The 24,777-nt window shown below is 43.6% G+C and overlaps 1 protein-coding gene across 1 annotated transcript in view; it reads right to left on the bottom strand.

The window, feature by feature from the left end:
- Positions 1–24,777, bottom strand: part of ZC3H3 (zinc finger CCCH-type containing 3) — a gene marked incomplete at its 5' end in the record, with an annotated part of 425,081 nt that overhangs the window by 244,581 nt on the left and 155,723 nt on the right. The window contains one exon of the mRNA XM_082257608.1: positions 19,243–19,381. Within this exon, the coding sequence (XP_082113734.1) occupies positions 19,243–19,381 (139 nt within the window). The remainder of the gene's footprint in view (positions 1–19,242; positions 19,382–24,777) is intronic.

Genomic DNA, 24,777 nt, shown 5'->3' with positions numbered 1-24,777 from the left:
CTATAGCCCTTGCTCTGAATAGATCTGTATATCCTCCATGTGCCCCCTGCTTCCTGCCAGTCCGGCAGATGTTAAAACGGGCCAGTTAGTAGAAATTACCCCAAATAGCTGGGACTGGTACAGTATGAAGGGGGCCGAGGCGTATCTACATAATGCGCCGTCCTCTGACAGGCCGAGGATGCGACTGTCAGTCTGCGACGGATTAAGCCGTGTTCTTTCCCCCCCTCAACAAAGAGAGCGCCTTGTACGACACCCCAGAAACTTCCCCTGGCAGAAAAGGGATTATCCGGCCCGGGTGTCAGAGGCTTCCATGAAACAAAGGCAGCGCCTGTGTACCGGCTCCATCCTCATTAAACAGATTACACCGCGGCTTCTCCGCACAAGAGCCAGAAAAGTGGCGGCTGGATTGTGCCGCTTGAAATCTTCGCTCTTCCCCGTAATGAGATGTCATCTTGTGAGACGAGCTTAAGCAACGCGCCGAGCGCAGATTATTAGAGAGCAAATTACCCCGCCGGCTCGCTGGAAGCTGCGGTGACAAGGGGAGGAGGAACGTGCCGCATCTGTAGGGGGACTTAAATGGGGAACGAATTTACAGGGAGAAATGAAGAAAGATCACAGCGATGTCGCTCTATGCCGGCGCTGGGAGAAAGTTTCAACGCGTCTAAAAATAAACTTTTCCATCATTCTTAAAGCGTAACTCCGCTTTTGTTGAGAAAAAAAAAACACCCCCCTCTGGGTGATCTCTGTACATTGCAGGGATTGTAACAAACTTTGTTGCAGATTCCTATCTTTTGTTATTCTGAAGAAATCACTGTTTGTTCCTCTGTGCTGAGTGGGTCTAATGGGAGTGGTTTCATAATTATCTATCAGCTGTGGCAGCTGCAGGGCTCTAATGAGGAAAGCTGCTGGGCCTGCATCCCTTTAGACGTGTTCCTATTGGGAGGATCTCACCATAAATGACATTTTTATTGCAGGAGATGCCAGAAATCTGACTTGTATCTTAGTGCAGACTTCTGGGAAAATTGGTGAGCCAATCACACAAGCAGGAAATTATGTTTCTGGGGGTGTGGTCAGTATACATTCTGTGTACAGAACACCTCCAGGGGGCCATATTGTATTGCATTTTCAGAAAATTACAACAGCTGCAGATTGAAAAGGAAACATAAGGCCACAGTCCGGTCCCCCTAAAGTCTGAAGGACAGTGAACTGGCCCTTTGTTAGCAAAGTTTGGAGACCCTTGCTCTAGGCCATGCTCTCTGATGCAATTTGCCCCCCTGAGGCTTATTCATGGAGGTTGCTCCATGACTAAGCCCGGGGGGGGGGGAAGACGCATCAGTGGGCACAGCCTAGATGAAGTGCGCTGAGGCTGCTACCATCTATCCATCCATACTCCCATCGCACAAGTTCCATATAACCATTATATGCCTGATGAAGGTATCCTGCAGGAATCTGAAATTTTGCACTCTCTCTTATGATGTCATCATACTAATAAAAACAGTTTTGAACTCAATCTGAAGATCTGTGGTATGCTGGCGAATATTTACATTTTGCTTCCATCTTCCTGACACACGGCTTGCTATGGTGTGCGGTCACTAAAACGCTCTTTATAGTACGATTTGAGTCGGGTCAGACTCGGTTCTAGCCGACATCCTTCAGTGGAGCCCACCGAGCCGTACTTGGGACTGATAGCCAATAAATGAAAGGGGTGGGTAAGGGACAGTCAGGATGGGGAGGAAATGTTTTATTTCTTTTTGTTTTGGGAGCTCCACGGTGCCATGCATAAAAAAGCTTAACTGTGAAATGGCAGCACACAAAAAAGTGCACAGAGAGTATAGAACAGAACTAACCTCCGAAGAGGAAGGCCCTCACTCCCTGAACCCCCTGGGGCACCAGACCCCTGATGGGGCAAGGCACTCTAGGCTGAAGCTAGGTAGACCCCACTCCAAACCTGCCAAACGGTCCTCAGGAATAAGACTCTAGGGTCACAGATACTCTCCCCAACATCAAGGACAGTCCCGACAAACCTGTACCTACCATCTCTGTGCAAAATAACAAACATGCAGTGTAGGTGCCTGTAAAAAATAACTTGGCCTTTTGGCTAAAATCAACTATAGTTTCCGTTCTTATGAGGAGGAAGAAAGCTGACGCCCTATGAACTAGGGTGTACTGGGGGTTAGCATCCACTGTAATAAGTTGGGAATGGTCGGAGGGACACTTTTCCTCCCTGGTTGAATCTGGTCTGGTTTACCAGGTTTGTCCCCTGTTGATGGCTGGACTCTCCCTAAGTTCTAATGCCTTCCCGATTTGAATGGGGCTGTATTTGTCTGGCCTGGGGCTGAGAGGCACAAGGAACTCCTGGTGATGTGCCTCCTAGGGGTGCCGGAAAAAAACACTAATGGGCTGCACCACGTCACCACCTGCCCTCATGTCCGGGGGGGGGGGGTGTTCTTTGGCCTTTGGATCTTTTGACTCTGCCCATGTTGAGGGGGTCTCTCTTCGGGAGAGCCCCTCACTAGGTACTTGTTGGACTGGCTTCAGCTGGTCTCTAAGGAGTGGGGTCCACCTGGATTTGGCCTAGCTTGACCATGGAGGAGCTTGCATCTATCAGGAGTCTTGTGCCCCGGGGAAGCTCAGGGTTAGAGGCTTCTTCTCTTTGGTGGATTGGCCTTACTGTACCCTCTGTGCACTTTTTTGTGTTCTTTGATTTCACATTTCACGTTTTTTGTTCACAAGTACAGCACTGAGGAGCTTAAAAAAAAAAAAAAATTGGAACAAAAAGTGGCGTTTTCATTTTACAACGTGGGCCTTCCATCTTGGGAAAAATGATGCTGGACATCCTCCAGCCAGGAAATGAGGTAGGGATGCACCAATCTGATATTCTGATCGGATATCGGCGCCGATATGGCCATTTAGATGGATCGGGGGATCGGTAACATTGACCGATCCACTGGCCGATCTGGTTTTTGCTTGGTAACGGCTCAGCCATCCCTTACTAGGTGCAGTGCTTGTATGGGATGGGAGCCGCTACTTCCTGTATAGGTCCGGCTCACAGGTGGAGTTATATCAGATGCACTCCGCCTGTGAATGGAGGAGCCGTACACATGAAGCAGCGGCTTTGCTCTGTATTGCAGCCGCTTGCTTTGTGTGTAGCTCTGGATCGGTTCCGGTATCGGCGATTTCACAATGCCAGATATCGGTATTGGGTCCAAAAAAGTCGGATTGGTGCATCCCTGAAATAAGGTGGGGCTCTATCTAACTTACTGCAGCTTTTATTGCACATTGTGGGACACTCACAGTGTGCAGTTAAATCAGAGGAAGCCATTTCAGTCCAGGAGAGAAGCCCATATAACTGTGCAAGACTGAAGGGAAGGCCAGAGCTCAGCTTTAATCTTCGTATCGCCCCCCATTTGGCAGGCCACAGGGACAGCCATAGCTTTAAGTGGCTCATTTCCAAAAAAAAAAAAGAAGAAGATTAAAGAGATGGGGATTACACAAATCCTGTGTGGAGTAATTCACAAAGGATGGAGCCTGCTTCTGGCCACATCATATGATAAGACGAAGGATGAGATGCAATGTACAGATGTGACAGATAGATGTCTTATCAATTCCTCCGCAAGTCGTAAATTCAGCATGATTTAATCTGCTGTCCCCTTATCATATTATGCCAAGAAGAACCTTGTATACAACGTGACGACGTGTGAGTAAGGGAACCCATGGTTACTGGGGTAATAGTCAGGGCTGACGGCGCTGTGAAGTGGGTCGGATTGGATTTCTGAACCTGCTCGCTCCCAGTGATGAAGCTGGAGGTTTCACAACTTTTTTCCTGGACCCACTGATACAGATGCCAGCTGCTGCCGCTCGGGACTCATGGACGGGGAAGGGTACGGACGCTTGTGGCATCGGGAGAGGTTACTGTTGGGAAACAGATGGCGCTCACATAAAAATTTCCAGAAGCCGTCACATGGACAGGAATGTTCTAGATCCAAAATGTATGGTCACATGACATCCCCCCTGAGAACACATCTTCATTGGCATTAAAAATGCAACTATTGTAAACGCTTTAAAAACGCACTTGTGTTCTGTAGGCGCCATTGCGTGTTTTCTTCACGAATCACTGCCCTTGGGTTCGAAACTTGTAAGGGTTGGTAAGCAGATTTCTGCAGCATTATTTTTGAACTCTGCATTGAGTTTTCTTTTTTTTTTTTTGGCCACAGCACTATTGTGCCACTTATTTAAAGCCTTAGTTCACCTTTATTAAAAAAATAAATACATTAAAAAGTGAACGCCAGACACCCCACTTCCACGTTCCCGCTTCCAAGGTATTATATATACATAGTTACATTGACCCAAGCTTCAATAATATAACCATCTAAAAATATTCCATACCTGGAATTCATCTTTAAGGGTTGTATATTGACATTTGAAATTTGGTCTGGGCATCTTGGCTTCAGTGATGGTGAACATTACATTCATCCAGTTGCCCGCATGCTCCACCCAGAGTTGCCCCTTCGATTAATTTTGACCTTTCTTCTTAATTTTCTCAGGGCTGGTTTCCACTGGTGGCAAAAAGGGTGGATTTCATTTTTTTTCCCCACCATAGAATTGGCCAATATCCACCTTCCACAACAAAGGAGAGCTAACACTTTGTACTATACCCAACCCCCCTTGTTTCCCAATATACTTGTCTGGCCAGGGGTTGGGGAGGCAGAGAGCCTGCAATGTTATGCGCCCCCTGGGAGTGGGGTCACAGGGGTGCTCCTGGTATCACTATGGGTTTGAGACCTGATTGAGGGAAAGGGCAATAGGCCATAACACCACTTTTTTTCTGTACATCGCCTCATGGGCTAGACCTTTTGGCCAAGACTGGGGACATTTTTGTTACCAGGCTGCAAGGCCTAGCCACTGCACATGCGCTGGCATCTTTTTTATTTTTTTCACTGTGTGTCACTTATTTATGTGTGTTTTTTCACTAATGGATGGTAGGGTGTGAATCTTCAGACCTATCCTGAAGTCTAGGAGGAGGATGAGGATTGTGTGGCCCTTAGGTTCCTTCCTCCCCTGCCGTGGGGGGGGGGGGGGGGTCTCTCTATGGGAAAGCGCCTCACCCAGTACTCATTGGCTAACTTCAAATGATCATGAGGTAGCGGGTCCCGCTGGGGCTTTTGGCTAGGTGGACCTGAGTGTGCTTTACCTCTGTCAGGTGTCTTATACCCCAAGGGGTTAGGGAAGGGTCCTTCCTCTTCAGGAGAGGACCATATGACATCTTTCTATGCAGTTCCATTACTATACAGTAGCTGGTCACACCTCATATAAAGTCCCAATTTTGTGTTTGTCCTTCTGCTTCAGACCATATGACACACCCTAAGTGTAATTCTTTGGTCCACTTTTGCGTTTTGTAAAAGTGGGCTCGGAAAAAAATTGATTTACTTTGCTAGTATATGGTACCTCAACGATTGGCTAGGTTCAAGCAGAGTGCCTTAAACAGTTGGTACACCAGCTCATACATAATGGAGTGTCCTAGGATTAAACATTTGTGGACTAGAGTCTATACATTAATATATACTGTACTGGGTAACAGCACCCCTAAAAATTCATATGAAGCCCTAGGCAACCTCAAACTAACAGGCTGTACGGTTAACCAGCTTAGACTTGTATCCTTTGTTTTTACAGCAGCCAAACAAACCAAAGCCAAAGCCTGGTGGTCCAGCACATCAACAGTCACAGAAATCACACAAAAAATGGCATGATGTTCAGTAAACGAAAACCTGGCGGATGTACTCCATGATAAACCTAAGATATTGAGAAAGATTTGGTCCCCTCATATTACTCACTATTTTCCTGGTGACTTTAAGGATTCTTTATGGACAATCTAACATTTACCTGGCATGGTAAGAAATGGTTCTGAGTGTGGTGGGGTTCTAACTGGTCTTGCTCCATAACCTTACCAAACCTTCCCCTCCCTCCTCCCCGTCTTTTTTTTTTTTTTTATTCTTTCATTCTAGCCCTTTTTATGATCTAAGGGCTCGGCTACTTTAAAAAATATTCGGGGTCAAAAAAAAAAAAAAAACAGTTTTAATAATTAATGAATAGTAAATGAACACTTTTTTTGGATATTTATCGGAATCAGCTTGATATGAAGAAAGGTGAAGGAACTTAAGTAAAAAACTCCCCCTTACATCAGGTTCCATATTAGAACCCCCTTTGCATTAGTGTCAACCTTAGGAGTCCCCTCTTCCATCAGGGTTCCCATCATAATCTACTCTTATGTCATTGTCCCCCCTTACATCACTGTCCCCATCAGAGTGCTCCCTTGCATTAGTGTCAACATCAGAGCCTCCCTTACATCTGGGAGCTCAAAGGCAGGAACCAACTGATCTATATCCTTAATTTGGGGACGTCACCTGAGGGCTGGAAAAAATCCCATAGCAAGCCAGATGTGGCCCACGGGTCAGAGCTTGGAAACCTCTGGGCATCATGCAATGCCAAGCTGCTGCAAGCAAAGCCAACAGAATACTGGGATGTATAAAAAAGGGGATTCACTCCAGAAATAAAGAGATTATTCTCCCTCTCTACAAGACTCTGGTCCGGCCACATCTGGAGTATGCTGTCCAGTTCTGGGCACCGGTCCTCAGGAAGGATGTGCTGGAACTGGAGAGAGTCCAGAGAAGGGCAACAAAAATAATTAGGGGAATGGAGGGCATCGGCTATGAGGAAAGACTACAAGCACTGAACCTATTCTCTCTGGAGAAGAGACGATTGAGGGGGGATATGATACCAATGTAAAAATACTGTACTGGTGAATACCCTAGCATAAGGAAAACTTTTTAGAGAAAGGGAATACAATAAGACACGTGGCCACTCACTAAAACTAGAGGAAAAAGGTTTAACCTTAAAATACGTAAGGGGTTCTTCACTGTAAGAGCAGTAAGGATGTGGAATTCTCTTCCACAAGCAGTCGTATCAGCAGGGAGCATTGATATTTTAAAAAAACTATTAGATGGACACCTTAAAGACCACAATATACAGGGGTATACAATGTACAACATACAGGGGTATACAATGTACAACATACAGGGGTATACAATGTACAACATACAGGGGTATACAATGTAAAACATACAGGGGTATACAATGTACAACATACAGGGGTATACAATGTAAAACATACAGGGGTATACAATGTAAAACATACAGGGGTATACAATGTACAACATACAGGGGTATACAATGTACAACATACAGGGGTATACAATGTACAACATACAGGGGTATACAATGTACAACATACAGGGGTATACAATGTACAACATACAGGGGTATACAATGTACAACATACAGGGGTATACAATGTATAACATACAGGGGTATACAATGTACAACATACAGGGGTATACAATGTATAACATACAGGGGTATACAATGTACAACATACAGGGGTATACAATGTACGGTTAACATCAGACACACACACATCATAGGTTGAACTGGATTGACTGTCTTTTTTCGACCTCACAAACTATGTAATTGATAAGGAAATCATAATGCTGGACATCCTCCAGCAAGGAAATGAGGTGGGGCTCTGACTTACTGCAGCTCTAATGCACATTGTGAGAAGATCACAGTGTGCAGTGAAATCAGAGGAAGCCATTTCAGTCCAGAAGAGGAGCCGCTACAACTGTGCAATACTGAAGGGAAGGCTGGAGGTCAGCTTTAATCTTTGTATTGTCCACTATTCGGCAGGCGCGAGGGATAGCCACAAACAGATGACAAACAGACACGTCCCCCAGAACAAGCGGCAGGAGTAAGGCCGGCCCGAGGACAGGAAATAACACGGGGGAAGCGGCTGAAGAGCTATTAATAAATCTCCAGCTCGCTCACAACGATCTGGAACTCTTATTAAGTAAATTAATTTAAGTTAATTTAACTTGATCATGACTGGCGATCAGGTTGATTTACAGAGGAGGAAATTGCATTAGGAAAGGCCGCGTTCGGCCGGCAGGAGAAAGGAGGGAAAATTAGATCCACTTAGCCGGGTGAATTAATATGGAAATAGCAGGTGTAAATTTAACCTTATCGAGAGAGCGAAAATTATCTTCATAAATTTGCCCAAATGGTTCCCGAGCTGCTTATAAATCTATTTAAAACAAAAATATTACTGAAAAAAATGTCGTAAAATTAATTTAAAATATACTTTTATCTATTTCCTGTAGGAGCGGGTCTCGGAGGGAGGGGGGAAGGGGGTGTGTGGAGAACTTCCAGAGATTTTCAAGATTTGAAGAGAAAAAGAACAAAGCAACTTAACCCAATAACAGCCGGAGCTCTGCCTACTCGGTGTGGTGTGGTGAGGCCGGGAAGCCTGACGGGTTTTAAATGGCAGTGACTGATTCTCCACCAGAGAATGCTTGGTGAAAGTCACATTCATGCTTTATAAACTCACAACTGTGGCACCAACCATTATCAACCATAAGAAGTTTGTATTAAAAAAAAAAAAAAGCTATCATTTGTTTTTGATCCATTTTATTTGATGTTTAGGCTAATAAGTTTTAAAAATCCATGTTTATGTCAGATTTTTTGCAAGCATTTGTATATGAAACGTTTTACAAATACCCATTTAATACATTAAAGAACCATGACAAAGGACCCTGAGAGCACTATGGGTTTTCTACAGAGAAAGCAGAAGGTTTTTTCTTTCAGACTCTCTCTTTTAAATTGAAACCAGAACAGAAGAGTCTGATCACACAGCCTAAAATTTGCTCAGCCCTGTGCTAAATACACTGTTATCTTCTATACTGCTAAATACACTGTTGTCTCCTACACTGCTATTTACAATGGAACTGATGAAGCCAAAGGCAAAAACTAGGTTGGAATGTAACAAACCCGATATGTTTTTAAGTCTTTTAGTATGAGAGGGATTATGAACAGGGAGAACCATCCTTTGTAAAAGAGTTTGTAACCAGGGAAGTTTCATGTTTAGAAAGAAAGAGGATTATCTTTAATTGTCGATGAAAAGTGAGGTCCATCTTTAATAGGAGAAAGGATTATAAACAGAGAGGTCCATCCTTAGTAGGAGAGCGGCTTATGAACAGGGAGGTCCATCTTTAGTAGGAGAGGAGGTTATGAACAGGGAGGTCCATCCTTCGTAGGAGAGGGGATTATGAACAGGGAGGTCCATCCTTAGTAGGAGAGGAGGTTATGAACAGGGAGGTCCATCCTTAGTAGGAGAGGAGGTTATGAACAGGGAGGTCCATCCTTAGTAGGAGAGGAGGTTATGAACAGGGAGGTCCATCCTTAGTAGGAGAGGGGATTATGAACAGGGAGGTCAATCCTTAGCAGGAGAGGGGATTATGAACAGGGAGGTCCATCCTTAGTAGGAGAGGAGATTAAGAACAGGGAAGACCATCCCTAGTAGGAGAGGGGATTATGAACAGAGAGGTCTATCCTTAGTAGGAGAGGGGTTTATGAACAGGGAGGTCTATCCTTAGTAGGAGAGGGGATTATGAACAGGGAGGTCCATTCTTAGTAGGAGAAGGGGTTATAAAAAGGGAGGTCCATCCCTAGTAGGAGAGGGGATTATGAACAGAGAGGTCTATCCTTAGTAGGTGAGGGGCTTATGAACAGGGAGGTCTATCCATAGTAGGAGAGGGGATTATGAACAGGGAGGTCCATCCTTAAAAGTAGAGGACATTATGAACAGGGAGGTCCATCCTTAGAAGGAGAGGGGACAGGGAGGTCCATCCGTAGTAGAAGGGTTTATGAACAAGGATCTCCATCATTTGCAGCAAACAAGTTAATGTATGGGGAGGCTTCACCTCTAATAGAAGATGTGTTGGTGAAAAGGAAGGAAAATGTTTAGTATGAGAAGTTTTCCACCTTTGTATGCTTCTCCTCTCCCCTTGGGCTAGTTATGCCTGGGTCCCCTTTGTCCGCCCCCCAGACTGGTTTCTAGGAATTTCACCAACTACCACCATCGATGTAAGCTGTGCAGCTGTTTTGTATTTACCAAAGATGATCATGTTAACAAAAATACATATGTTTATTTGTTTGATAATAGCGTTGTTCCCTAAAAACACACGGTCCTGAAGAAGCTACAAATTAAGCAAAATGCGTTGACCACTCAGTACTGGACAAAGCCCCTTGGATGATACAGGCCCCCATACTCAAGAGGAGTATGTCCGACATATAAGCATTCCTTGTCTGGTACTAGCACGATTTAAGATCTGTTAGCCCACCCAGTCACTTGTCGAGACATGTTAGGTGGTAAGAAGTATAAGACTGTTTATTCAAACACAGGCACAAAGAGATATAAACTCAGGGGACAATCTCCTCCTCTTTGTATAATGACACAGGGTGGGATAAACTACATTCAGTAATCGGACACACTGACAGTCTTTAGGAAGGGCTGCAGGAGAAATCCCCCCTCCCCTCAAGCAGCTAATCCACATACACATATACATCCCCTAATCGTTTGCTCCCAAGGCAGACAGAAACAATAGAACAATGGGATACAGCCACTTAAGAATAAACACTTAACAACCCCCACCCCAAACTATCTAGCAATGGTCTATGAGACACTCTTACAATATTCTAGTAGTCTAAAAGGTGGAATTATTTATCTTCATATATTTCTTGAGGATATTGTTCAGAAATATTACTGTCCCAAGTGAAAGAGATCCTTCATTCTTAAAACACAAACCACACATATAGAACCCTGGATAACCAGGGTAAAATGAATGATGAGTCCGGTGTGGTTGTACAGTGAGTCTGGTTAGTGCAGAAACTACAGGGATTCTCGGTTACGCTGTGCCCCCAATAGACAAAAGGTGACTTACACATAAGAGGGCCCGGGGGAGCTCTGGAAAATGGGCTCTCAAAGAAAGCTGGGTCCACAAACCACCGGCCCAAAGTGACTACACACTATCTGATGTTTATGGTCATTTATGTCCTGTTTTTTTCTTTAAAGGGAGAAATCTGCAGGGAATGTTCACCATGTTTTGGCTATCTTTTAAGCCTTTTAATACACTCATTTTTTAACATGTGTTATATAAAATGTATCTTCTATATGAAATTATGTGTTTCATGTTGTGCCTTTAAAAACCACCATTGATCACACAAGTAATTCTTGTGAGGCGTTTTTTTTTTTTTTTTTGCTATTATTTATTGGATGTGGCACTTTTTAGAATGCTAGTTTGCTTCATTAGTATGAGAGGGGTTTATGAATCAGGAGATCCATCTTTAGTAGAAAAGGGGGTTTATGAATGAGGGGGGGGGTGGTAGCAAAGGGGCTTATGAATGGGGAGGTTTATATTTAGGAAGAGAGGGGATCAAAATCTGGAAAGTTTCATGTTTAGTAGGAGAGGGGATTCAGGACGTAAAGTTCTCATCTTTAGTGGGAGAAAAGTTTATGAACAGGGGAGCCTATCCATAGTAGGAGAGGGGTTTATAAACAACAAGCTCCAACATTAGCAGCAAAGGGGTTAATGAATGGGGTTAGCCTCCAGTAGATGTGTTCATGAACAGGAAGGAAAATGTTTAGTAAGAGAGCGGTTTACAAATCAGGAGGTCCTTCTTTGGTTACAAAGGCGTTTACGAATGCAGAGGTTCCATATTTAGTAGCAAAGGGTTTATGAATGGAGAGGTCCATTTTTAAAAGAAGAGGGGTTTATTAATGGGGAGGATAGCGGATTTCGTAATCAGAGAAGTTTCATGTTTAGTAGGAGAGGGGATTATGCACATGTGAGTCCCATCTTTAGTGGAAGAGAGGTTTAGGAACAGGTCCATCTTTAGTAGGGAAAGGGACTATGAATGTGGCGGTCCTCATTTTGTAGGGGAGGAGTTTAAATGTTGGAAGATTTGATCTTTAGTAGTAGAGCTTTTTGTAAATGGGAAGATCCATCTTTGGTAGAAGAGAGGTTTATGAATGAGGAGGTCAATCTTTAGTCGGGGGGGGGGGGGGGTGTTTTAAGGTATGTGGAGGCCATTCTTCAGTAGGAGAGTGGTTTGATGAACATAAAGGTATATCTCTAGTAGCAGAGAGATTTCTAAATGGAGGGGACAATATTTAGTAGGAAAGGGGTTAAAAAAGGAGAGGTCCATTGTGACGAGACCCTTGCTCGCTCGCTTCCGCTCTCCCGACACTCCTCTGTTTCTAGTGAGTCAGCTTGCAGATGGCAACGTCTGATGGTTCGGTCAACCAAGGATCCGGGATCCGAACTACAGCTATGTGCCGTCCGGAATCCATTAGAACAAACACCAGGCAGGCTGTATGTAAGTTCAAACAGGAAGACAATTTATTGGAAGTACACAGCACACTTTTATACAGAATTTGGAACATCCTGCCCCCAACAACCACTTTCCCATTGGTCAATTGCACAGTACATGCCGTTCTCCTTCAGGTCCTCCATAGCCATGCAAATGAGGACTTGAAAATGAGTCAGCAGGGATTGGTCAGATAGCTTGATTAGACAGACTGTTATGTGTGATGAGACAGAAGCCCCCAGGGGACAAACAAAGTACACAATAGCCAGACACAGAACAATGGTTCCATAAGGAGCCCCCAATACACATTACTCTGAGTGTCAATACATCCCTTAGCAGACAACAGGTGAGTTCATTAGCACACCCGACAATAGGTGAATGGAAAGCCACCTCAGACAAAAGCAACATTGTTAGACAGTCAGTCTCCTCATTGAACTTCCTGGAATGACCATATTAGGAGTTGTGCAATCAAACAGGGGGTGTGTGTGATCCCTGCGCTGTCTGAGGTGGCCAGAGACTCCCTGCTGCAGCGCCACTGGGACTGATACTAAAGCAGTAAATGATATAATTCAAAGGGTAGTGGTGCGCTTCAGGGATTGGCTCTAATGGATCTCTATTTGGGTTGGTGGCAGTGATGTGTACAATTCTTGCTTTAAAGGTGCTCCGCGTGATAAATATAATATTTATGTTTTTAGGTGATGAAAGTGCAGGTGTATTAATCAAATCAGTCAATATCAAGGTTTTCTTAAAATAAATAAATATATGAGTACGGTGTGTATCAATGGATAAATAAATAAATAAATATCAGAGTGCTACTTCTTTACCAGTGATATCAATAAATAAATTATATAAATCCAGTGTTGGTCTTCAATCTGATTCATAAACAGTAAAACACATATATATTGTGCTCAAAATAAAGTGCTACATGCAATTTTCTATTAAAACGGTGCTAGAAAAGATGTCTGTGAATAATTCAATTGTAATTCTTTAGATATAAATATTTAAATGAAATAGTCCAAAAGAAAAAAATTATATAGAGAACATCCAAAATAGCTTGTGTGAATACGTTCCTCGCTTATATCCGTGCTTCACTCATGCAATTAAGTGACTAAGATCTCCTTCACCTTGTGTGTCACCTCTGAGTGCTCTAGCCTCTCACCTTATAGGCAAGATCAATTTGCCTTTGGTATCTATCCAAGCTCAACGATAGACTCAATTTCTCTCAATCCAGGTCCTTTCTTACTTAGTGGAGCTGCTTTCTTGGATCCCTCTAAATGTTTGTCTTGATCGTTTTTTGTACTATCCTCTTTGTCCGATCTTATAGGCAAGATCAATTTGCCTTTGGTATCTATCCAAGCTCAACGATAGACTCAATTTCTCTCAATCCAGGTCCTTTCTTACTTAGTGGAGCTGCTTTCTTGGATCCCTCTAAATGTTTGTCTTGATCGTTTTTTGTACTATCCTCTTTGTCCGATCTTTAGTGTGCCTCAGAGACAAAGACAGCAACTTTGTTTTTATAAGTCCTCCAGGACAGCCTGATTGCCACCCTTGTTTTATGATGTTTTGTTTAGAGTTTGTCCTTTGGTTCTTGTTTTAAAACTCTTTCAATCATATTAGGAGTTGTACTTCCTGGTCAGAGACCTCATGGCAAATGGGAACAAATCTCAATATTTCTACATGGAGACCTTGCTGACAAATATGAAGCAATCCAAACCATCACCCACCTGTCCTATTTGTAGTAGTCCAAACCATATTCTCAGTGTTCACCACCCTCCTGGTCACCCTGCATCCATAACAGATGCAGGGTGACTTAAACATAAGAGAGCCCCATAAGGCTGGGCATGGTGCCCCCCAACTTCTCTAAAGGAATTTGGGGTCCACAACCCCCCATGCCCAAAGTGACTCCCGTCACATCCATCTTTAGTAGGGAATGGGAATATAAATGGGAATATAAACAGGGAGGTCCCTCTTTGTAGGACAGGGGTTTAAGCAAGGTGGGGGTCCCTTTTTAGTAGAAGAAAGGTTTAAAAGGGGGGAGATTCCAATTTATTAGGAAAAGGAAATATGAAGAGGGAGGTCCCTCTATCGTGGTAGAGTGGATTAAGTAACGTGGAGGTTCATCTTTAGTAGAAGAGTGCTTCACTGAACTTGATGCTCCATCTTTAGCAGCAGGGAGGTTTATAAATGTGGATGTCTATCCTTAGTAGGAGGGGAGTTTATAAACAGGGAAGTCCATCTTTAGTCAGGGAAAGGTTTAATGGTTTCTGAAGGACATAACAGAAGACAAGTTGCCTGTCCTGAGGATGACGGAATACTATCTTCATACCGCCATGTGAAAGGTGTCAAAACGAGCAGCTGCTAATGTGTTAAGAAAGCATGGTGTTCTGAACAGTCTCTGATACACAAAGCTCCTGTTCTGAACTTCGTACCCTTCTGCTGGAGACAAGGGATAAAAACCTAACATGAGCAATCCGGCCGGGCAATACAAGGTCCCCTTTTATCGCAAGATCAGAGGTGCACTCTGCTAAAAACAGCCAATCATCTCTGAGCAATTTAATAACATTGCAGCTTTAAGATTAAAACTAAGTGCAGATTCCTCAACAAATCCAGCTCTCCATGTTGGGATATCAATGTTATACCGGGATAGTTGTCAATGAAAGCAGAAAATGTGTAGATTTCATTTACAATACAACTCAGTACACTAAAAATGCTGCGTACATTTAAAACACGTTAAGGGCTCATTCATATGAGATTTACATAAAAAACATATGCTTAAATACATTTTAATGCAGTGCTTTGTGTGTTTCATCCATTTTTCCACCTTGCCATTTTATACTCATAAAGAGAAGGTCTGTAAAACATACCTAAAACGCCTGCAAAGTAAAAGTTCCCAAGTGACTTACAATCATTTTAAAGCATTTCTACAAAGCTTGTAAAATGCAAAGTTCTAGATCTTCCTGCACCATAATGGTACTCATATCTTAGGAACAGGGCCAAATAGAGCTGGATTTAAGCTGGGCAGCCGACGGGCTGAACGGAAAAAAAAAAAATGATTTCCATATCTATATAAGTGAGGTGAATGGAGGAATCCTTCCCGCTGTGCTGTATTCATCTGACAGCGGGGACACCTCTAAACAGCGCCGCAGCAATGGTTTTGCATAGAGCAGCTACGATCCTCCTCTTCTAGGGGAGCCTGGCTCCTCTTGCCTTCCAAGTGCCCCCTCAGCAAGCTACTTGCTATGGGAGCACTTGTTTGGGAATCGATTTCAAGCAGAACTGTGTGCACCTATTGAAACACACACTGTGGAGCAAACCGATCCGCCCCCCTCGCTGGATTTGAGTGATGGTGAACCTTGGCACCCCAGATGTTTTTGACTTACATTTCCTATGATGCTCAATTACACTGCAGAGTACATGAGTTCATGGGAAATGTAGTTCCAAAACATCTTAATAATGTACTAAGCGCCCTTTAAAGCACGACGTTGGCTATGGCGCACCAGCAAACCCCATTTTCTTGTGCGTTGAGGTGCATTGCAGCCAATTAATATTAAATGGGCTGCCTAACAACATATACTGTATCGTGCTTCACCGTACGTAAGCATGCACCTTGTGGCATGAATGGGCCCCAACAGTATCCTTTACTGGAAACACCTGAAAGGGGGGTCAACATAACTTTGGCCACATTCTGTATATTTCCGTGTACATACAAAGTACAATCAGACCAGTGATGGTGAGGCGGGCCAAATGGACCCAAATAGCCTGTATTGTGCTTTGCACTGGTTCAATGGAAGCTTTTGTGGTTGTAAAGCTCAGAAATGAAATCTGAACAAAGCATTTCCCTCTATAGTGTGTCTCAGTCCAGAGCACTAAGTGTCATTTCTATCTGCTGCCTCCTTCCTCTGCTATCAGCATGAGTCACTTCTGACAAGTTTTTCCCAAGAGAAGAATGGTGACAAGAGAGGAAGCTCCAGCTGATTGACAGCCTCAGCTCTGTTCCTGTGAGCAGTGTGAAGGGGGGAGAGTCCCTTCCCTCCAATCAGCTCTCAGAGATCTCCTCACTGTTCTCTGCAGAGTGCAACTTCATAGCTCCACCCCTTTTTTCTGAACTCTCAGACAAGTTTTAAGGCCCCTTTCAAACAGGCGGACCGTTCGCATCCGCCTGTCCATTTTTTTTTGGCAAATCTGAACGGTCCCCCCATACAACCCTATGGGGCATCGGATGTCAGCGGAGACATGTCCGCTGACATCCGATCTGATCTGTCAAATCTGGATGGATGGAAACCCTATTTTCCATCCGTCCAGCGGATCGGATCGACGGTCCGTTCCCATCCGATTCCCCCATAGAGATGTCTGGGGAACTGACAGCTGTGTCTCCGCACACAGTGCGGAGAACAGCTGTCATTCTCCTCCTCAGTGGGGGATCGGCGCATCAATCTCCCGCTGAGATAAACGGAGTTAGTCCGACAGACGGATAGTGTGAAAGAGCCCTAAGGCTCCATTCACACCTGACCGTATCATTTTCAGGTGTTTTTTCGGGCATTTTTTTGCAACTGTTTGGAGGAAGGCATTGACATCTAACAAAAACACCTGTAATCTGCCAAAAAAGAAGCTCATTGACTTTGTTGAGCTTCAGGCAACAAAACGCTAATATGTGAACAGGGGCCATTGAAATGAATGTGATTTTGCTTGTTGGGCGTTTTGAGACTTCAGAGATGAGCGTTTTAAGAGCTGAAAAACACCCAGGTGTGAACAGGGCCTAAACCATTAGCACATTGAAACCGATGTAGAGTAGAGAAGCTGTAAATAAACAGGTACAACTTATGTAGGATGACTTGTTTTATCTCTGTATCAACTGAGGCCAGTCACTTCACTGGTATATGGAAGGGTTTACCAACACTTTAAAGTGGTTATAAATCTTCCTATTTAAAAAAAAAATAATAAAAAATAACAAACATGTTATATACTTACCTGCTCTGTGTAAAGGTTTTGCCTCGATCCTCCTCTTCTAGGGTAGCCCGGCTCCTCATGCCTTCCGGGTGCCCCCTCAGCAAGCCAATTGCTATGGGAGCACTTGTGTGGGCTCGATTTCAAGCATAACTGTGTGCGCCCACTGACACACACAGTGCGGCTCAAACCAATATGCCCCCTCACTGGATTTGATTGGCAGGAGCCGTGGAGCATGGTTCCAGTTGCTGCCAAGTCTCGGGCTCAGGTAAGTATTTAAGGGGGGCTGGGGACGATGACATGAAAAGGGTTTTTTTTACCTTAATGCACAGAATGCATTAAAAGCAAAAAAAAAAGGACTTTTAAAAACACTTTAACACCAAAAAAGGCCCAAGGCAAAATAATAGGTTAGGAACTCCTTCCAACCCACCTTCTATGAAGACCCCGTTTATGTACTTTAATATAAGAAAAATAACACAAATTATAATCTCAAAGAAATTCTCCATATTACTAACCAATTCTCCGATGGTTTGTAAACTTTTTCCTCTTATGTATATCTCCCATATACTTCAATATATTGAAAACTCTTCTACCTTCTGTATCCTCCCCTTTACCCGAACAGACTGCAACCTCTTCTACCTTCTGTCTCCTCTTCTGTATCCCAAGTGATTGTCGGCTCTTCTATCCTCTGTATCCTCCCTCATACTCTAATAGATTGTGAGCTCTTCCACCTTCTGTATCCTCCCATATACTCTGATTATAAGCTTTTCTACCTTCTGTATTCTCCTTTATACCCTAATAGATTGTAAGCTCTTCCACCTACTGTATTCTCCCTTATACCCTAATAGATTGTAAGCTCTTCCACCTTCTGTATCCTCCCTTATACCCTAATAGATTGTAAACTCTTCCACCTTCTGTATCCTCCCTTATACCCTAATAGATTGTAAGCTCTTCTGCCTTCTGTATCCTCCTTTATAAACTAATAGATTGTAAGCTCTTCCACCTTCTGTTTTCTTCCTTATACGCTAATAGATTGTAAGCTCTTCTACCTTCTGTATCCTCCCTTGTTATCCTAATAGATTGTAAGCTCTTTCCCCTTCTGTATCCTCCCTTATACCCTAATAGATTGTAAGCTCTTCCACCTTCTGTATCCTCCCTTATACCCTAATAGATTGTAAGCTCTTCCACTTTCTGTATCCTCCCTTATACCCTAGTAGATTGTAAGCTCTTCCACCTCCTGTATCCTCCCTTATACCCTAATAGATTGTAAGCTCTTCTGCCTTCTGTATCCTGCCTTATACCCTAATAGATTGTAAGCTCTTCCACCTTCTGTATCCTCCCTTATGCCCTAATAGATTGTAAGCTCTTCCACCTTATGTAACCTCCCTTATACCCTAATAGATTGTAAGCTCTTCCACCTTCTGTATCCTCCCATATACTCTAATTGATTATAAGCTTTTCTACCTTCTGTATTCTCCCTTATACCCTAATAGATTGTAAGCTCTTCTACCTTCTGTATCCTCCCTTTTACCCTAAAAGATTGTAAGCGCCTTTACCTTTAGTACTCTCCATTACACCCTTTAAACTGTAAGCTCTTCCATCTTTTCTTATACCCCAATAGACTGTAAGCTCTTCTAACTTCTACGTCCTCCCTTATATCCTAACAAATTGTAAGCTCTTCCAGCTCTGTATCTTCTCTTATACTTTACTTGCTTGTAGGCTACTCTACTGGGTTGAATGGTGGCCAGTGTCATTCAACCCACATCCTGGTGGCCCAGGCCATTATGGTCACACTTCTTACCAGGGACTGCAGCAGACTGGTGATATCATCCTATCATGACATCATGTTCCAAAAGCAAGAATTCACTCTAACCATGTGGGCATGTTGCTTGTTTAAAAGTTAAAAACCCCTATGACGAAATGATGTAATAACCCTCCTGTCCCTGCCTAGAGCTCCTATAAATGATCACTGTAAAATAACACACAAGCTGTGGCACATCACTAGGATATAAAAAAAGCCATTAGGGACAAAGTCCAACCTACCGATTCCTCCAGTAAGTAGACGGGAAGAGAGTAGAGAATGGAGAGGAGATGAAAAGAGGAGCGCTGCTTTTCTTCACAATCCTGTACCGTGTCTTTATCACTCGACTCACGGAGGGACTCTTCATAGAGGATGAGATGCCTGTAGAAGATAAACATGCCATTAGGAAAAGAAATAGTTACCAAAATACTTACATAATGCCTGGCCCCAGTATGCAGCACTAGGCTCTGATAAGTACCAGACTCTGATAATCAATACGGGGTTCTGATAATCACCAACAGGCTCAGACAATCAGTATTAGGCTCCAGTAATCAATACTGGCTCAAATATTCAGTATCAGCCTTCAATAATCAATACGGAGCTTTGATAGTCAGGAACAGGCTCAGATAATCAGTAACAGTCTTCGATAATCAATACCAGGCTCAGACAATTAATACTTGGCTCTGATAATCAGTACCAGTGTGCAATAATCAATAAGAGGCTCTGGTAATCAGTACCAGGCTCTGATAATTAGTACTTGGTTCTGATAATCAGTACCAGTGTGCAATAATCAATAAGAGGCTCTGATAATCAGTACCAGTGTGCAATAATCAATAAGAGGCTCTGATAATCAGTACCAGTGTGCAATAATCAATAAGAGGCTCTGATAATCAGTACCAGTGTGCAATAATCAATAAGAGGCTCTGATAATCAGTACCAGTGTGCAATAATTAATAAGAGGCTCTGATAATCAGTACCAGTGTGCAATAATCAATAAGAGGCTCTGATAATCAGTACCAGTGTGCAATAATCAATAAGAGGCTCTGATAATCAGTACCAGTGTGCAATAATCAATAAGAGGCTCTGGTTATCAGTACCAGGCTCTGATAATTAGTACTTGGTTCTGATAATCAGCGCTAGACTCCAAAAATCAGTTTCGGGCTCTAAAAACCAGTACCAGACTCCAAAAATCAATATTGGGCTCTGAAAATCAGTACCATACTCTTAATAATCAATATTGGGCTCCGATAATCAGTATTGGGATCTGATAATCAGTACCAGGCTCCAATATTCATTACTGGACTGATCAGCAATAGGATCCAAATTCAGCATTGGGCTTTGATAATCAATATTGGGCTCCGATAATCAGTATTGGGTTCTTATAATCAGTACCAGGCTCCAATATTCATTACTGGACTGATCAGCAATAGGATCCAAATTCAGTATTGGGCTTCGATAATTAGTAGCAGGCTCTGATAATCAATATTGGGCTTTGATAGTCAGTACAAGGCTCTGATAAACAATATTGGGCTTTGATAGTCAGTACAAGGCTCTGATGATCAATACTGGGCTTTGATAATCAGTACCATGCTCTGATAACCAATATTGAACTGTTATAATCAGTACCAGGCTCTGATAACCAATATTGAACTGTTATGATCAGTACTAGGCTCTGATAACCAATATTGAACTGTGATAATCAGTACCAGGCTCTGATCAATACTGAGTTCCAATAATCATTTTTGGACTGATCAGCAATAGGCTAATACATTCAGTATTGGGCAGTGACAATCAGCACTGGATTACAACAGAATTGGACCCATTCATAGCAGGAGGCTGCAGTAACACGCTGTATGTGGGTAGGTATTTGGCAGCGCCATCCATTTTGATTGGCACCCCAACACACCTTAAAAGCGGAGTTACACTCACAAGTGGAACTCCGAAGATCTGCTCCCCCCCCCCTTCCGGTGCCCCATTTGGCACCTTTCAGGGTGTTTTTGACAGGTACCCTTCCCCACTTCCTGGGAGACATCGCCGCAGCACTGTTGCTCGGAAGTTTCGGCCCCCTCCTTTTTCCTCCGCCGCTGGGCCAATTACAAAGCACAGCGCGCTTTGCACATGCGCAGGAGGGAACCAGCTGTGAAGCTGAAAGGCTGTTTTATCATTCATATTCTCGGAAAAATGGCCAAGAAATCATAAATTCTGCCAGGGTGTTTAAACTTATGAGCACAACTGTACAGTACAACTCCAATTCATATAGAGGGTTTGCACCGGATCAAATACAGATCCATGTGATTGCAGTCTTCTCTGAGTCCATTCAAGTTCTACTTCATTATTCTAGGCCCTGATTGGGGGGGTTTATGGCTCCAACACGTTTGGACGACAGCCAGTGGGAGGAACGCCCCTTACATTGGTGGTTCTTTGGTGCCATTGTGCAGTATAATGGCGGTCCCTTCGTCCATTGGGCTGCCCCTCAGTTTTATTGCCCCGACACGTGCTGGTTGTTTAGGTGATTGTATTATCCTGGACTCTGAATTCTCCTTTCAGCCCTACATTGATGGGTAGTAACAGGAAGGAGGTGGTTCCAGGTAGTTCGGGACAGCCACATGTCCCCAGTGTCCCCTTGCTGGGATGCTAGAGGTCTGTCGGTGTGTGGGGAGGTGCAGGACCAGGTGGCAGGACCGGATTATGTTCTCTGCTGGATATCCTGTACATTTACAATTGATATGGAGGTTTTGCACTGGATCAAATACAGATCCATGCAATTGCAGTCTTCTCAGAGTCCATTCATGTTCTATTTCATTCCTCTAGGCCCTGATTGGGGGGGTTTATTGCTTCGACACGTGTGGACAACAGCCAGTAGGAAGAATGTTACTTACGTTGGTGGTCAGTGAGAAGAATGCTCCTTCCATTGGTGGCCAGTGGGAAGAATGCTCCTTACATTGGTGGTCAGAGGAAAGAATGCTCCTTACATTGGTGATCAGTGGCAAGAATGCCCCTTACATTGGTGGTCAGTGGGAAGAATGCCCCTTACATTGGTGGTCAGTAAGAAGAATGCTCCTTCCATTGGTGGCCAGTAAGAAGAATGCTCCTTCCACTGGTGGTCAGTAAGAAGAATGCTCCTTCCATTGGTGGCCAGTAAGAAGAATGGTCTTACATTGGTGGCCACTGGGAAGAATGCCCCTTACATTGGTGGTCAGTGGGAAGAATGCCCCTTACATTGGTGGTCAGTGGGAAGAATGCTCCTTACATTGGTGGTCAGTAAGAAGAATGTTCTTACATTGGTGGCCACTGGGAAGAATGCCCCTTACATTGGTGGTCAGTGGGAAGAATGCTCCTTACATTGGTGGTCAGTAAGAAGAATGGTCTTACATTGGTGGCCACTGGGAAGAATGCCCCCTTACACAAAGATAAAAGGATCTTTGGTGTCATGCAGTGCTCTCTACCAAGTGGTGTTGGCCCCGGAAAAAGAGAGGTCAACAGTCACAGAGTCCCTCGTTACCAGTGCAGGAACCTCAAAGTTCCACAGAACCCTGAATGACAATGGTGGCATCTGGGTTATAAACCAGAATTCTAGATGGATAGTTGTTCAAGGGGCAAAAAAGATTTGCATGGCCTCGCCCACTATTCTGAAAAAGGATACACCTCCTAATTTTGAGATTTGTGATAAAAATGAGACATGTAGATACCTTCAGTTTTAAGAATGCACTACTGTGCTTCATTACAAAAAATACATGCTATGTCTTATCAGCCGTATCTTTACTACAAGGCCCAGCAGGCACTGTATCAATGACCTCGGAGTGATAACACCAAGCAGACAGATAGCGGCACGGAAGGAATAATCCCCTGTGCTGCAATCACGCAGCCATCTTGTCAGCGATTTGTAATCGGTCCAGCTCTGGATTCTCACATTATCCGGAACACAAACTAAGCTGTACGAATGGCTCTCCAGGGCTTCATCCCGAGCTTGTCAGGGACTGATGATCGCTGGCCGGCTACGGGAGGATCCGACTAACAAGCTGCGCAGGAAACAGCAGACAAATTGATGTTCTTTTATGAGTCTAATAAATCACACGTCTTCATAACCGGCCGGGGAAATCTCGCAACACCACTTGTTTTACACGTCGTTAGTGACTAACGTGTGACCCGAGGGTAAACTGTACAACGTGTGACGGTACCGCGCCAATTCCCTGATCCTCGCCCTCGCCCCGCCGCTGGATTTACCTTCCTCTTATCTTCCCTCTACATCTTGTTTGTTCTCGTTTACTGGTTTAGAATTCTCTCTTTATAACTTTTTACATTTTTGTTATTTCTTTAACTGCTGTATAAGTTTAACCACTTAAATCCCGGAGGATTTGGCTGCTCAAAGACCAGGGCCTATTCTGCGATGCAGCACTGCGTGACTTTAACGGACAATTGCGCGGTCGTAGGGCGCTGTACCCAAATGAAATTGACGTCCTTTTTTTCTTTTTTTCCCACAAACTGAGCTTTCTTTTGGTGGTATTTGATCACCTGTGCGATTTTTACTTTTTATGCTATAAACAAAAAAATCGACAATTTTGAAAAAATAATATTTTTCACATTTTTTTATATGAAATTCCCAAAAAAAAAAAAAAAACGTAAAAAATCAAAATGTTTTAACATTTTAGGCCAATTTGTTTTCTGCTACATATTTTTGGTAAAAAAAAAATCGCAATGGGCGTATTTTGATTGGTTTGCGCAAAAGTTATTGTAAAAGAAGTCTTTTCTTCAGTCTTCACAAAGGAATCGGGGGGCTACACGAAACCTGCTTGTAAGGCCGAACTAAATAATACACCTCAGGAAGTGCCGCCATGGCTAACAGAGGATAGACTTAGAGCTAAACTAGAGAAACTTAACATAAATAAATCCCCGGGACCGGATGGCTTGCACCCGAGGGTTCTTAATGAGCTCAGCCAGGTGATTGCCAGACCATTATTCTTGATCTTTAAGGATAGTTTACAGACGGGTATGGTGCCAGCTGATTGGAAAAAAGCCAACGTGGTACCAATATTTAAAAAGGGGCCGAGATATATCCCGGGTAACTATAGGCCGGTCAGCCTAACATCAGTAGTCTGCAAAATTTTGGAGGGGATGATAAGGGACCACATACAAGACTTTAGTAATGAAAATGGTATTATAAGTAGAAATCAGCATGGATTCATGAAAAATCGTTCGTGCCAAACCAATCTGTTAACCTTCTACGATGAAGTGAGCTGCCACCTAGATAAAGGTAAGCCTGTGGATGTGGTGTATCTGGACTTCGCAAAGGCCTTTGACACCGTTCCTCACAAACGCTTACTGTACAAACTAAGGAAGGTAGGTATGGATCATAAGGTGAGTACCTGGATAGAGACCTGGCTCCAGGGGAGAGTCCAGAGGGTGGTGATTAATGGGGAGTACTCGGATTGGGCGGGTGTGGAAAGTGGGGTCCCCCAGGGTTCTGTCCTGGGACCAATCCTGTTTAATTTATTCATAAATGATCTAGAGGAGGGGATATCTAGTACAATCTCAGTATTTGCAGATGATACTAAATTAGGCATGCCAATATCTTCTATGCAGGATGTGGAAATCTTGCAAGCAGACCTGAACAAAATAACGGAGTGGGCAACCACATGGCAGATGAGGTTTAATGTAGAAAAATGTAAAGTAATGCACTTGGGTGCCAGAAACCAGAAAGCAAGCTATTCACTAGGGGGTGAACCTCTGGGTGAGTCTAGGATGGAAAAGGACTTGGGGGTACTGGTAGACAACAGGCT

The sequence above is a fragment of the Pelophylax lessonae genome, assembly GCF_965119305.1.
Source record: "Pelophylax lessonae genome assembly, chromosome: 5".
Lineage (NCBI taxonomy): Eukaryota > Metazoa > Chordata > Amphibia > Anura > Ranidae > Pelophylax > Pelophylax lessonae.
The sequence above is the reverse complement of the archived record's forward strand: the minus strand, read 5'-3'. Positions and strand labels throughout refer to the sequence as shown.